The sequence below is a fragment of the Hevea brasiliensis genome, chromosome 8 (assembly GCF_030052815.1).
Source record: "Hevea brasiliensis isolate MT/VB/25A 57/8 chromosome 8, ASM3005281v1, whole genome shotgun sequence".
Classification (NCBI taxonomy): domain Eukaryota; kingdom Viridiplantae; phylum Streptophyta; class Magnoliopsida; order Malpighiales; family Euphorbiaceae; genus Hevea; species Hevea brasiliensis.
The window spans coordinates 10357608-10371544 of NC_079500.1; the positions used below are offsets into that span (position 1 = coordinate 10357608).

The window sequence follows — 13937 nt, forward strand, 5'->3', positions numbered from 1 at the left end:
AAGCTTCCAACATATTAGCCCATCAAGCATTAACAGCAAAGTCTTTCTTCGCTCTCTGAGTATGTGGATCACGGTCAACCAATAGCGGTCAGTGATCTGAGCCCATCGGGTAGGGGAAAAGCAACTGAAGGGTGGCCAGACTCCTGTCTAAGCGCGCTTCAATGTGAGCTAGTCCACTACACCTATTGTCCCAGGTCATCTTTTGTCCTTGGAAACCCATATCAATGAGCCTCATGCCATTAATAAAATTCCGAAATGCAGAACACTGAGAGAGTTTAATTTCTCCTCCACCCAACTTTTCATCTCCAGATAATTAGGAATTAAAGTCGCCAATAATCATTGCTTAAGGATTAATATTGGGACGGTAATTAATTAGAATAGAAAATTGTTCTTTCCTCAGTTCATCATCAGTGCTAAGATACACAAACACTAGATTCTATTTCCATTCTTAAAGTTGCATCATACAACCTAGCATGAATAAAACAAGTTCCTGCCTTCAAAACAGTAAGATTACAATTATTTCATATATGATTCTACAAGGCCTCCCCATGAATTGTTTCGTTAGGAGGCACTTCCGTAGCAGCTATAATAACAGGCTTGATGGTTTCAGAAGTCTTGATAATTATCAGGAACAGAAATCTATAGAAAATTGCCATTCCAAGCAAGATTACAACATCAACCCATTTGGAATAGCCCATTTCCACTTGCCATACATCTCTCAGAATTTCTTCACCATTGATCATGCGAGGAATACCTCCTGCAGCTTGATTACTCTGAAATTTTAGCCCTTCAAACTCATTCTTGAACATTCCTTGGTATGCATACTTGTGGAAGGCAATGTAATATAAAGGGTACTTCCAAAATGGCTTTGGAAGATCATTGGGCAACCGAAAAAATCCACCACCTAAGATCATGAGGCCTTGAATACCAGCACCAGCTATAATTCCCATCAGAAAATTAGGCACAATACTTGCTACAACCATCATTACACTCTCTACCAATATCATAGAAGCAAATATTATGGAAGCAAAGCATAGAAAGTGGTCAAATCCTTTTTGAAGTCCAGTAAGGTAGTAAGCTATAGCTCCAGGAATCAGTGAAATCACTAACAAGAATGGCATGGAAGAGAATGTGTTGGCAAAAATAAACGCAGTGGATCCATAATGGCCATTTAATCTTTCTCGTACAAATACCTGATTCGATGTAGTTGCAAAATTTGTTTAGCAATTGAAAAAAATAATTAATACGATAAAGACTTTCTTTCTATATAAATCCCTTGTTAATTTTCCTAATCATCTCCATTCAATTCGGTGATCAAAATGCAAACAATGCAAGCTTTAGATCTCATGCATTATACAATAGACACCTGTATACCAGGCATATCCAAAAAATTTAGTCAATGGAGGCAATATGCATTAAATACACATAACTCAACTCAACTCAACTCAACTAAGTTTTTATCCCAGTAATTTGGGGTCAGCTATATGGATTCTCTTTTTCTATTCTAAATATTTTTGGGTTAAATCTTTAGAAATGTGTAATACTTCTAGGTCATGCTGTACTACTCTCCTCCAAGTCAATTTAGGTCTATCCTTTCTTTTCTTTCTATCCTCTAACCTAATGTGCTCTACTTGTCTAACTGGAGCCTCCGTATGTCTACGCTTCACATGATCAAACCAACTCAATCTCCCTTCTCTCAACTTATCCTCAATTGACACTACTCCTACCTTTTCTCTAATACTCTCATTACGGATTTTATCTAGTCTAATATGACTACTCATCCACCTTAATATTCTCATCTCTGTAACTCTTATCTTAGACACATACGACTCCTTCAGTGCCCAACACTCACTACCATATAACATGGCCGGTTGTATAGCTGTACGGTAAAATTTTCCTTTCAACTTATTGGGAATCTTGCAATCACATAAAACTCCCATGGCAATTCTCCACTTTAACCATCCGGCTTTAATCCTATGACTAACATCCTCCTCACATCACCCATCTACTTGAAGGATTAAGCTAAGATATTTAAAGTGATTACTTTGGGGCAGTATCACTCCATCCAAACTAACTCCTTTCCTATCACCAGTTCAGCCTTCACTGAACTTGTAATGCGTGTATTCTGTCTTCGTTCTATTTAACTTAAAACTCTTTGACTCTAGAGTACTTCTCCAAAGCTCTAGCTTTCTATTGACTCCTTCTCGCGTCTCATCTATTAGAACTATATCATCTGCAAACATCATGCACCAAGAGATACTCTCTTGTATATGTTTCGTCAATTTATCTAAAACTAATGTAAAAAGGTAAGGGCTTACAGCTGAACCTTGGTGTAATCCAATTGAGATAGAAAAACCTCTTGTGTCCCCTCCCACTATGCGCACAATAATAGTTGCTCCTTCATACATATCTTTTAACACTTGTATGTACCTAATAGATACCCTCTTTTGTTCTTACACTCTCTATAAGATATCTCTTGGAACACTATCATAAGCCTTCTCCAAATCGATAAAAACCATGTGTAGATCTTTCTTCACATCTCTATATTTCTCCATCAAGCTTCTAATGAGAAAGATCGCTTCTATAGTTGAATGACCGGGCTTGAAGCCAAATTGATTGGGAGAGATAGAAGTGTCATGACGTAGTCGATGTTCCACAACTCTTTCCTACAACTTCATAGTATGGCTCATGAGTTTAATTCTCCTATAGTTTAAGCAACTCTGTATGTGACGCCCCTCACCCGTCTACAGTGCAGCCGAGCGAGGAGTGTCACATTCGGTGCCGGAGCATCCTATCTTATCTTATAATATTCATTGTAAATTTTTAATATTATTTAAAAACAGGTATTTCATATGTGGAATTTTTTTATATATATAACAATTTATTTCTGTGGATACCCGGGCAGAGCCTCCTCTGTTTTATTAGCGTCTGGCGGGTTCCACTAGTTACCCATTAAAAACAATTTCATATCTGTCTTATATATCCATAGTCATATCATATCATATCATTTCAAGGAATGAAACTCATTCATTCATTTAGATGAAAATTTATATACAAAAGCTTACAAGCTTATTTACAATCCCAAAAAGTAAATTTCATTTATTTACAACACAAAATATAACTACATGATGTTTATATACAATAAACCAAAATACTAAGTCTAGTACATAGGCCCTACCAAAATACAAAAGACTAATGAGGTGAACTCTGGCTGTATACAGATCTGGTCAACTGCGGTCAGAAAACTATTGTGGCGGCTACTGCGGTGGCAGCTGCTGATCTCCAGTACCTACGCGATGGAAAATCCAACGCGCTAAGCAAATTGCTTAGTGGTGCATAATCTTAAGGAATAATAACTGAATAATTAAAGGTAATAGCTCTATATAGAATTTTGCACTTCTAGGTCAATTATATATTTTATTGCACTTTGGGAATAATTTACTTATTAGGATCTTATCTGTGCATATATCTTATTTTCAGTCTCCTTAAACTCATATCAGTGAAATTATCATCAATTCTAAGACATTTATAAATTTCCTACACTTTGGGAACAGTTAAATTTAACAGTATCTTTTCTGTTCATTTCTTATACAGTCTAAGTCATTTATGACTTTTCTGTACTTTGGTAACAAATTAATTATCAGTATCTTTTCTGTTTATTTCTTATGCAACCTAAGTCATTTATGACTTTTCTGTACTTTGATAATAAATTAATTATCAGTATCTTTTCTGTTCATTTCTTATGCAGTCTAAGTCATTTATGATTTTTTTTATATTTTGGTAATAAATTAATTATCAGTATCTTTTCTGGGTATTAATTTCATTCTCTAGCTTTTTAAACTCATATTAGAATCTTTGGGATCATATCAATGTATTCTATGTCATATCGATGTATTTCATATCATATCTGTATTTCATGTCATATCGGTGTATTTTATGTCATATCTGCATTTTTATGCCCAAGTAACCTATAACAAACTATAATGCTGGATACACGGGAGTATACGGGTTAGACAGCCATATGTTTACCCTGTATACATCTGTCAGGTACAAGGCCAGCTGTCAGGCACGAGGCCTGCTGTCAGGCTTGTAAAGCCAGAAATAAGGTTAGGCACAATGGCCAATGGGTAGGCATATAGCCTGTAGAACAATCATATCAGACATATATTGTCAGTTCATGATTGCTCTGTAAGCAGTACTGCTATTTGTGGTTCCTAATTGGTATTCCAATCGATCCAACTATATACATATAAGCCTAGGCATACTTTGGGCAAATTAGTACTATTAAGCACTTATAGTTTTATTATTTTATGTTATGTACTATTAAGGGTTCATAACATATTTTTATTTCACTTCATGTACTACCTATGCTTTATACCATTTCCATGTTATTATAATGAGAACATAGGTCCCAAGCACTTATTCGTATAACTTATGTATTTATCACTCTCATTATTTTATGTCATGTACTATACATATTTATAGTATTGTTATTTCATGTATGATGGAAACATAGGTTCCAAGTGTATTTTCCTATGACTTATGTGTTTAGCAAACTATTTAGGTAAATTTACATTTTATGTATCAACTAATTTCATGTCACCTTGTAGTGGAAAAGTAGGTTCCACATACCTATTTCATATAATTTAGCATATAATGACATATTAGGGATAAGTCCTTACTAAAAACAATTTAATTCAAGAACATTTCTTTGGGTTCAGTTTCACTGTTTTAATTTTACCTATCCATATGATCAAGTTGTAGCTACTATTTGGCTACACTTCCTTCATGGAAGTTGTTCCACTATGTCTTATCTTTATTTTCCTTTTTGAATCATGTCAATTTGATTTTTATAACTCAAGTTATGGTCGGATAACCATAACTGACTCATTTCCAGATTTTGGTTCCTTAACTAGGTAGCTTTTGGACTTAGAGTTTGCCTAATTAATGGAACATGTTGTAGTCACTTTTAAGCATAGTGATCTTCATAGAAATTTTTGTCCTATGTCTTATGATCATTTAGAAATTTGTATCATGATTTTTCAAGTTTTGTGAAATTATTTATGTCCAATTAACTGGGCTGGACTCCTATACCCTGTGCCAACAGACCTTCAGTTCAAGTCAGTGACTGCAAGTCATTTTTTGAGGTTCTTAAATTCAGAATTTGAGGAAGGTTCCTAAAACAACGTTGTAGCCCTATTTCTCAGGTTTCTGGAAAGGTCTGGGGCATCTCAATTGGATTTTTCTAGTGTGAGTTATGACTAAAAGACTGTTCTAGGGTCAAGTGAAGTTTGGTCAGATTGCAGGTTTTGATGCAGTGACTTGTAAATACCAATTTTGTATACCTATGTCTTGTGGATATTTTGCCACTGGTTTCATTTCATTTGAGTTTTTGTAGACCAAGTTACGGCCATTTTGCCAAAACTGGTCGGGTAAGTTTGTGTCTAGCAGTTTCTGGGCAACACAGGTCTAGACAGTTTTGTGACCCAACTTGGGCCAATAATTTGGTTTGGTTTTTGGCATTTCTGGGTTTAGTGGCCTTCATAAAAATTGTAGCTCTATGTCTAATTTTTCCAATAATATAAAATTCAGGTCATTTGGACCTGTTTTGAGTGAGTTATGGCCAAAAGACTTATTACTGTTCATATGGTCAAATTCTGGGTTCACATTGTAGGCAATCCGGATTTGGTCACTTTTTAGGTCACTTTCTAGGCAAAATTTTAGCATGACCTCTCCATAAAAATTGGTCTATTATAGGTCATATTTCACCTCCAATTGGCCTCATACCAATTGGGGTCACACAATTTCATTTATAGCCTAAAATGTATACTGTCGTCAACAAACACAACTTGTAGAAAATAGCACTCCCAATAATTCATTTCTCCTCCAACTTCCTTACTTCAATTTGACATTCAAGGCACTTCTAAATATCATCAAAACATCTCAACAATCCCAATTGCAAGGTATAATACAAAAATACCAAAGTTAGGTCAAACCCTAACTCACAATTTTAAGCTTATAAAATCTCAATGTAAATCAACTTCAAATACTTATAAATGCATCAACCAACATCATTAAATCACTTTATATACATCAAAGTCATCAAAAACCCTCACTTACCATGGGTACCGAAATTTACTCCCTTCATAACTCACCAATTTCTTTTAGTTTCTTACAAATTTCACTTCATTTTAACCTTAACTCAAGGATTAAATAAGGGAGAAAAGAAGATTAGGCACTAACCTCTTGTGACCCACTTCAAACTTCAACATTTCTTCTTCTTATAGGTATCTAAAGCTTCCCTATGGAATGGGCTAAATTTTTAATGAAGAGAGGTTAAGGTTTCGGTGAGGAGAAAGCTTGGAAAATCAAGCTTTAAGGAAAACAAAAATGGTGGAAGGGAACATCCATGGCAGCCCGCTCCAAGGAGAGAGAGAAGAGGGAGGAAGAAGATGGTTGGTGGCTCTTGTCATCTTGTGTCTATATATATATATTTTTGTTGTACTTTATTTTTATTTTATATCATAAGTCTTTTTCATTTTCTTTTCTTTTCTTTTCTTCTTTTCTTTTCTCATTTTCCAATTCATTTCATAAATTTTTAATTTATGTTAATTATTTTATTCTCTGAATTTTTAATTTGACATTTAGGTCAAAATTCACCTCTAGAGGGTGAAATGACCAAAATGCCCTTCTGGGTGCATATTGGGTTATTTTTATTATTTTTTTGTACCAATTAATAAATTCTCTAAATTTTATTTTATTTTCTCTAAATTTTCTTTAACATTTTTAATGTCATTTTTACCTAAATAAACCTTAAAATTGGGTCCCAAAATTATTTCCTATATTTATTAAATTTTCTTTACATTTATTTCATTAATTTAGGTCTCTCCACTATAGTTTAAGTGTAGTTTCAAACATTCTGACTGTCCGAACAGACATTAGTCGTCGGAACAGTAAAATGTACGGACTACCCACGGTGAGGACATTACATTGTATGTCTCCTTTATTTTTAAAAATAAGTACTAAAATACTCCTCCTCCATTCATTAGGCATTTTTTTTTTTAGTTTAGAATCTTATTAAATAATTTAGTTAATCATGCCACTCTCATATCTCACAATCACTTCCACATTTCAATTGGTATTCCATCGGGTCCACAGGCTTTACCTACTTTCATTCTCTTAAGTACTTCCTTTACTTCTAAAAATCTAATCCTTCTAGTATAATTCACATTCTTTTTTATTATTCTATAGTCTATATTCACGCTATTACCACTTTGACTATTGTTAAAGAGATCATCAATATAATTTCTCCATCTTTCTTTAATGTCCTCATCTTTCACTAATATTTTTCCTTCTTTATTCTTAATGCACCTAACTTGATTGAGATCTTGACATTTCTTTTCTCTCCTCCTTGCTAATCTATAAATATCTTTCTCTCCTTCTTTAGTTTTAAGTTTCTCATATAATTTTTCAATGGCCTGCACTCTTGCTTGACTAACTGCCTTTTTTGCCTCTTTCTTTGCTATCTTGTACTGTTCATATGCCTCATTATTATCACACTTAGATAATTTCTTATACCATTCCCTTTTTCTCTTCACTGCCTTTGTACTTCCTTATTCCACCACCATCTCTCTTTTGAGGGTGATCTATATTCTCTAGACTCTCCAAGTACTTTTCTAGCTACTTCTCTAATCTTTGATGCCATCTGTATCCACATATCATTGGCCTCCACATCCAGTTTTCATGCTTTGGACTCGAGAAGCTCATTTTTGAACTTCACTTGCTTTACTTCTTTGAACTCCCACCACTTTGTTCGAGCTACACTATTTCTTCTAACCTTACTTGAATTGTTCCTAAACTTGACATCCAAGACCACTAACCGATGTTGACTTGTTAAAGCCTCTCCTGGAATGACCTTGCAATCCTTGCATAGAGCTCTATTGGTCTTCCTGGTTAAGAGGAAGTCAATTTGGCTTCTATGTTGCTCACTTTTAAATGTCACTAAATGTGACTCTCTTTTTATAAAGTAGGTATTTGCTAGTATTAGGTTGTATGCCATAGCCAAATCCAGGATACTTTTTTCCTCTTCATTTCGGCTGTCAAAACCAAAACCTCCATGAACATTCTCATAACATTGCCTATAACTTCCTACATGTCTATTCAAATCTCCACCGATGAAAATATTCTCTTCATTCGGTATGCTTTGCATTAGATCATCCATATCTTCTCAAAACCTTTGTTTACTCTCACTGTCTAGTCCTATTTTTGGGGCATAAGTACTAACTACATTTATTGTTTCTCCTTCTAGTACCAGCTTTACTAGTATAATGCTACTCTTTACTAGCATTAAATACACATAAGTATATATAAATAGAGACATTATACATGTGTATTCAAATAAAAATAAATAAATAACTATCAAGAATAAAAGTAATGAAGCTTATTAAATCTCTCAAATAGTCTCATTTGAGCTCTAATTTATAATCCCTCAAATTAAACAAAGTTTGAATGAAGATAATCTTTATAGAAAAGGAAAATTACCTTCATTTCTTCCACGAAAGAAGGGAATCCACCAATGGCCATAAACGTGAGGAATATAGATATGAACATAAGCAGTGAACCTCTAGCCTGGAACAAGGGAAACAAATATAATGAAATTAATTTTGATACTCTATAACGTATGTTTAAGTGACTAGTTACCTGGATGGAACCATAGCTAGAGCCAAGATCATAATATATGGTGGCCAGACCAAAAGCCAATCCAACATAGACAAATAGGCGCAACCGGTAGTATCCTATGTCTCGGTACATGTTCACAAAGGATCTTCTTGTAAGAACAAGAAATTGATTAAGGAAACTAGCATGACTTCTCTTCTTCTCCAATATTGCTCCATAATCCTAAAATCCATGCAAAAACAATATCCACCTTTGATTTTTCTTTTTAACTGGAGAAAATAAGAGCTATCCGGATGTAACAATTATTGCCCCTACATCCAAGGTCCACTGTTAAATGGTTTCATAACCCCTAATTTAACCTCACTTAATAGAGGACTTACCATTGAGTCATAGTGAATTATAAGGCGTCAAAAGTACGGACAATCTGCAGTCAATTCACCCATTCATATCAAGTGAAGAAATCTTTAGTCAACACTGGAGTGGGGAGCCGAACCAAGGTTGAATGCATCCAACACCAAAAGCTTATATCACTAAGCCACCACACTTGATGGTACCTCTGATCCGTTATTGAATGTGTTTAGTGAACTAATTACAAGTTGAAATTTTCATTTGTTATTACATTACCTCTTTATTTATTTCTGCTACTTTCTTTCGAACTTCTTGGTAAGTTTCAGACGATGTATAGGATTGAATGAGGGTATTAATCACTTCTTCTGTAGGCGTTGCATCACTCATTCCTTGCTCAAGATCCTGGTCATAGGAGCATTCTTTATCAGATATATGGAACTTCCCCTTCCCCCAATTTGCAGCTATTTTCATAATGGTTTTGAAGAAAAAAATATATATTATTGATTGGTTTACATAGCTTACCCTTCCAAAATCCTTATTAATGGTTTTCAAGAAGTGATCAGAATGATTCTGATAGGTTGGGCAAGGGAAGCCATTCAAGGTGAAGAACTACGTAAAATCAAAAGAAAGAGTGATTATTTTCTATTTAGTACTTCAAGTATATAGTTACTCCAACGATTACCATGAATCAATTAATTTTGTGAAATGTTTCAGATGCTAACCTCATTCGCTGCAGAAGCAGGACCAAAATACACCATTTTACTAGAAGAAAGGAGGCAAAGATTGTTAAAAAGCTGAAAGACTTCACTGCTAGGCTGATGAATGGAAAAAATGATAGTTCTTCTGATTCCATCATTCCTGCCCAAGCTGGCAATTCTGCTCATGATATAATATGAAGCTGCACTATCAAGGCAACTTGTGGGTTCATCAAGGAAGAGAAGTTTTGGGTGTGTTAAGATCTCTATGCAAATGCTTACTCTCCTCTTTTGGCCACCACTGAGGCCTTTAGCACCCCAGCCTCCTATTCTTGTGTTCATGGCATCTTGTAAACCCATTTCTCTTATTGTCCTCTCTGCTCTCTCCTCCTTTTCTGAGTTGGACATTGAGTCTGGCAATTGAAGCTGAGCTGAGTAGTAAACCGCTTCTCTAACTGTTAATGTTGCGACCAAATTATCATCTTGCGTCACATAAGCCTATTACAATTTTACAAATAATGAAAGGATAATTAGTCACTGGAATAAAAAAATAATTTGTTGTCTGTTATCATGTCGAATATTTTATATTATTCATAGATGCAAGATCAAAGTAATATATGTTTCTTATTCTTTAAATTCTGCTCACCGTTGTTCCGTAAGCCAGTGCCTGCTTGTGGCCATTGATGAGGACCTCTCCAGCTTGTATTGTGTTTGAATTCAGTCTCCCTGCGATATAATCATAACTCAATTTCAGCCTTATCAATCTTATACATATCCATTAATTTTCATATATGTTAAGATTTTCAATGCAAAAAATGAGGCCAATAAAAAAAAAATTTTTATACAATTAACTTCCCATTAATAAAAATACATCATCCACTAAAAAAAATTAATACTTAAATTTATAAAAAGCCAATTTAAAAAATATAAGTAAACAAGAGAATCAATTGAAATCCGTAAAAGAAACAAATATATATTTTTTAAAATTTGATGTTACCGAAGATATTCACGTTTTATACTATTTTTATATATTTAAATAACATAAATTAAAAAGGAAATTTTTTAGGGTTTGTAAGAAAGTGCATGAGGCCTTTAAGCTAAATAAAATTAGTAGTCCTTAAATATGAGAACGATCAAGATCAATACCTGCCAACGCATCAAGAAGGGTTGACTTGCCACAACCTGAAGGACCCATTATAGCAAGAAGTTCTCCAGGTTGGGCATAAGCAGTAAGAACCTGAAGGATTGACCTGCTTCCATGTCTTCCATCACGAACTGTCACCCATAAATCCTTCCAACTCAAGAAAACAGCATCATCAACATCTTCCTTTGGTATATGAGTTTGAACCAAGTTAATATCAGAGGTTTCCATTTCCAGTGAAGTCATGATTTCAGAATTATCAGGCAGAGATGGTGATGAAGAAAAAGGATGCTTAGGTTTATTAAGATCACTTTCGTTTATTCTCTGTGAAGGATGAAGAGAAGCAGCCACTGGAGGATATGTGAGATTTGCTTCATGAACAGGTGTTCCTCTTTGCAAGTGAGCTTGAAAATAGCAGTGGCTTTACAGTTCCAAACTAACCAAAGGAAAATGTTCTACTGCCACATGTGCCCGGGAGACGCAAAAATGTGCCATATATATCCCACCCACTAAATGCAGGCATTCTGAGAAAATACTCGACACATCACACAACCACCTCTTCACCGAACTATGACACAAGTCCGACCACAACTCTAGGCGTATTGTTGGTTAAATCAAATTTTCTATTAGTTAATATATTTAAAAGAAAGAATAATTATTATTATAAAAATTAAATAATTTAATGCTTAAACAATAAAGAAATTGTAGAATTATATTTTTAAATTATAAAAATTAAATGAAATTAAAATTAAAGTCTAAAATAATTAGAAGTACTAAATAGTAAATAAAATAAAAAATAAAAATAATTAATATATTTTTTATAAATAAAATGATTAAATAATTAATTGCGTTTAAAATAAAAATATTAAATAATACTTTTTTCATAATTAAAATGAGATCTTGAAGTACCATTGTTTTTACCTAAAATCTTGTAGGGCAACCTTCTATATACATATATATAATATTTTTAATGTCTCAAAAAATTTTATTTAACTATCTGTGTGTTTTTTAGTGAATGCTTTTAAGGGTTGAGTAAAAAAGTAATTAAATTATTTTAATCATTTATATTTGTTTTACTCGTAATAATTCATAAATATATGAATTATAATTAATGTGAATTTTTGTGAAATCCACATATTGTTGCATATTTTTTTCCGGTCAAAGGATAATTTAAAAGGAAATCAATGAAAATGAAAATTTTAATGTCAAAAAATTGAAGTTTTTAATAAATTTGAATATTATAAGAAATATATTATATCAATTTAATATATAAAAAAAAATAAAATATCACAAAAAAAATATTTTAATAAATTTTATAATGAAAAAGTATTATTATAATTTATATATATATATATATATATATATATATATATATATATATATATATATATATATACACACACACACACTTTTATGATTATTTTATTTTCAATAAAGCATTTCATATGAATTTAAATTTTTAAAAAATTTAATGTTTTATTCCGTGAATTTTATGCAAAATAGTATTTACAAACGTGATTATTCACCGCAAGGCGCGGTTTGATATAAGCATTATTCAATAATTGATATTATATATTTGATAATCTAAATTCTATTATAATTAAATTAAAATTCATATAAATACATTTTTAATTTTATTTTAATGACCTTTTATAATAAGTCATTTTTAAATATTTATGTGTTGATATTTTTTCATTAATATACTATTATTATGCTTTTCTTTTTTAATAAATTTTCAATTAATCATGTTACATTTTTAATCCAAATATTCATGGCACTTTCTTTGCATCAAAAGAAATATATATATATATATATATATATATATATATATATATAATTTCATTCGTGTTATAAATCTCAAAGATATTTCATTAAAAGATTAATTTACTAAATAAAGGATTCACATATAAAGGATGTAATTAAGATAAATTATTTATATTAATTAGATAATGAAATATTTCATATTAAAAATTTATGAAAAATGATAAAAAAAAAATGAGAGTGAAATAATTGGTAGATGTAAAAAGATTAAAATATAATTAATAAAGACAGGACAAAGTGGAATCCCCACTATTCCCAAAAGCATTGACAATTCTATTTTTTAATGTATTTGTATAAAAATAATTTAACTGAATTTTTTATATGTTAACTAAATATTTTTCAAATTAATTTTTACACTAAAAATGTCATTTATCAAAATTTTATAATATTGATTTCATCAAATAAAAATAAAAAGTTATATAATTTTGTATTATAATAAATTAAAGTTAAGTGATGACATTAAAATTTAATAATAAATTAAATAATCATATATGAAATTAATAACTTGAATAAATTAAGATATTATTTTTATTCATTTCATTTTAATTTTTTATTTTATAATTCTTTTTTAAAGTATAAAATTATTAAAATTGAAATTATTGATTATATATGTAATCATAAAACAAACTCGATTATTAAAAGGTTATTTCAATGTCATTTCTTTTTTATTTTTTATACTTAACATCTTTTTACTAAAAAAGCTAATTTATAAATTGAAAAAAGATGACATTTTTAAATAAATAAATATATAATATTTATAATAAAAAATTATCAATATTTATGCGGTGTAATGATATTCAGCGTTAAAAATATTAATTTATTAATATTTATTAGTATTAATTTTTTATCATCATTCTTTAATAATAAATTTATTTATTTATTCATAAATGTCATCCTAATTTATTATTAGGATGTGGACATGAAAATATTATCATATGGACACTTAATTCATGCAGTATGATGACGTTTTCCAAAAAGAAACCGTAGAAAAACAAAGGCTTCTAATAAATAGAGTAAGAAATAGTGGTTACACACTCCATTATCCAGAAGATCCATTTCTGATGAAAGCCAAAAATGATCATAATATGCCTCAGATAATCCCACTCTACACATTCATAGGGCTTACTAATGTCAAGTTTAATAGCCATCTCATAGTTCCTTCCCTTCTTCCTTAAGGCTCTGCATGATCCCATGATTAATGAGAATATTATCTTCTTCATGGAGTGCAGCTGCTGAGGAGACTCCTTTGAATGGTC

The 13937-nt window shown here is 31.6% G+C and overlaps 1 protein-coding gene across 5 annotated transcripts; it reads right to left on the bottom strand.

Moving 5' to 3' along the window:
• Positions 1-419: 419 nt before the first annotated feature.
• LOC131169061 (ABC transporter G family member 1-like) lies at positions 420-11311 on the bottom strand. 5 transcript variants are annotated; one of them, XM_058151238.1, is made up of 8 exons: positions 10866-11305; positions 10366-10445; positions 9747-10217; positions 9547-9633; positions 9301-9426; positions 8701-8898; positions 8542-8628; positions 420-1193 (listed from the first exon to the last, which is right to left on the bottom strand). In XM_058151238.1, the coding sequence occupies exons 1-8, from the start codon at positions 11104-11106 to the stop codon at positions 534-536; spliced, it is 1950 nt and encodes a 649-aa protein (XP_058007221.1). In that variant the 5' UTR covers positions 11107-11305; the 3' UTR covers positions 420-533. The 5 variants fall into 5 exon arrangements, with proteins under 5 accessions (XP_058007221.1, XP_058007223.1, XP_058007222.1 ...); XM_058151240.1 differs by having other exon boundaries at positions 9747-10174; positions 10366-10443; positions 10865-11017; XM_058151239.1 differs by lacking the exon at positions 10366-10445 and having other exon boundaries at positions 9747-10174; positions 10866-11307.
• Between the last annotated feature and the right edge of the window lie 2626 nt (positions 11312-13937).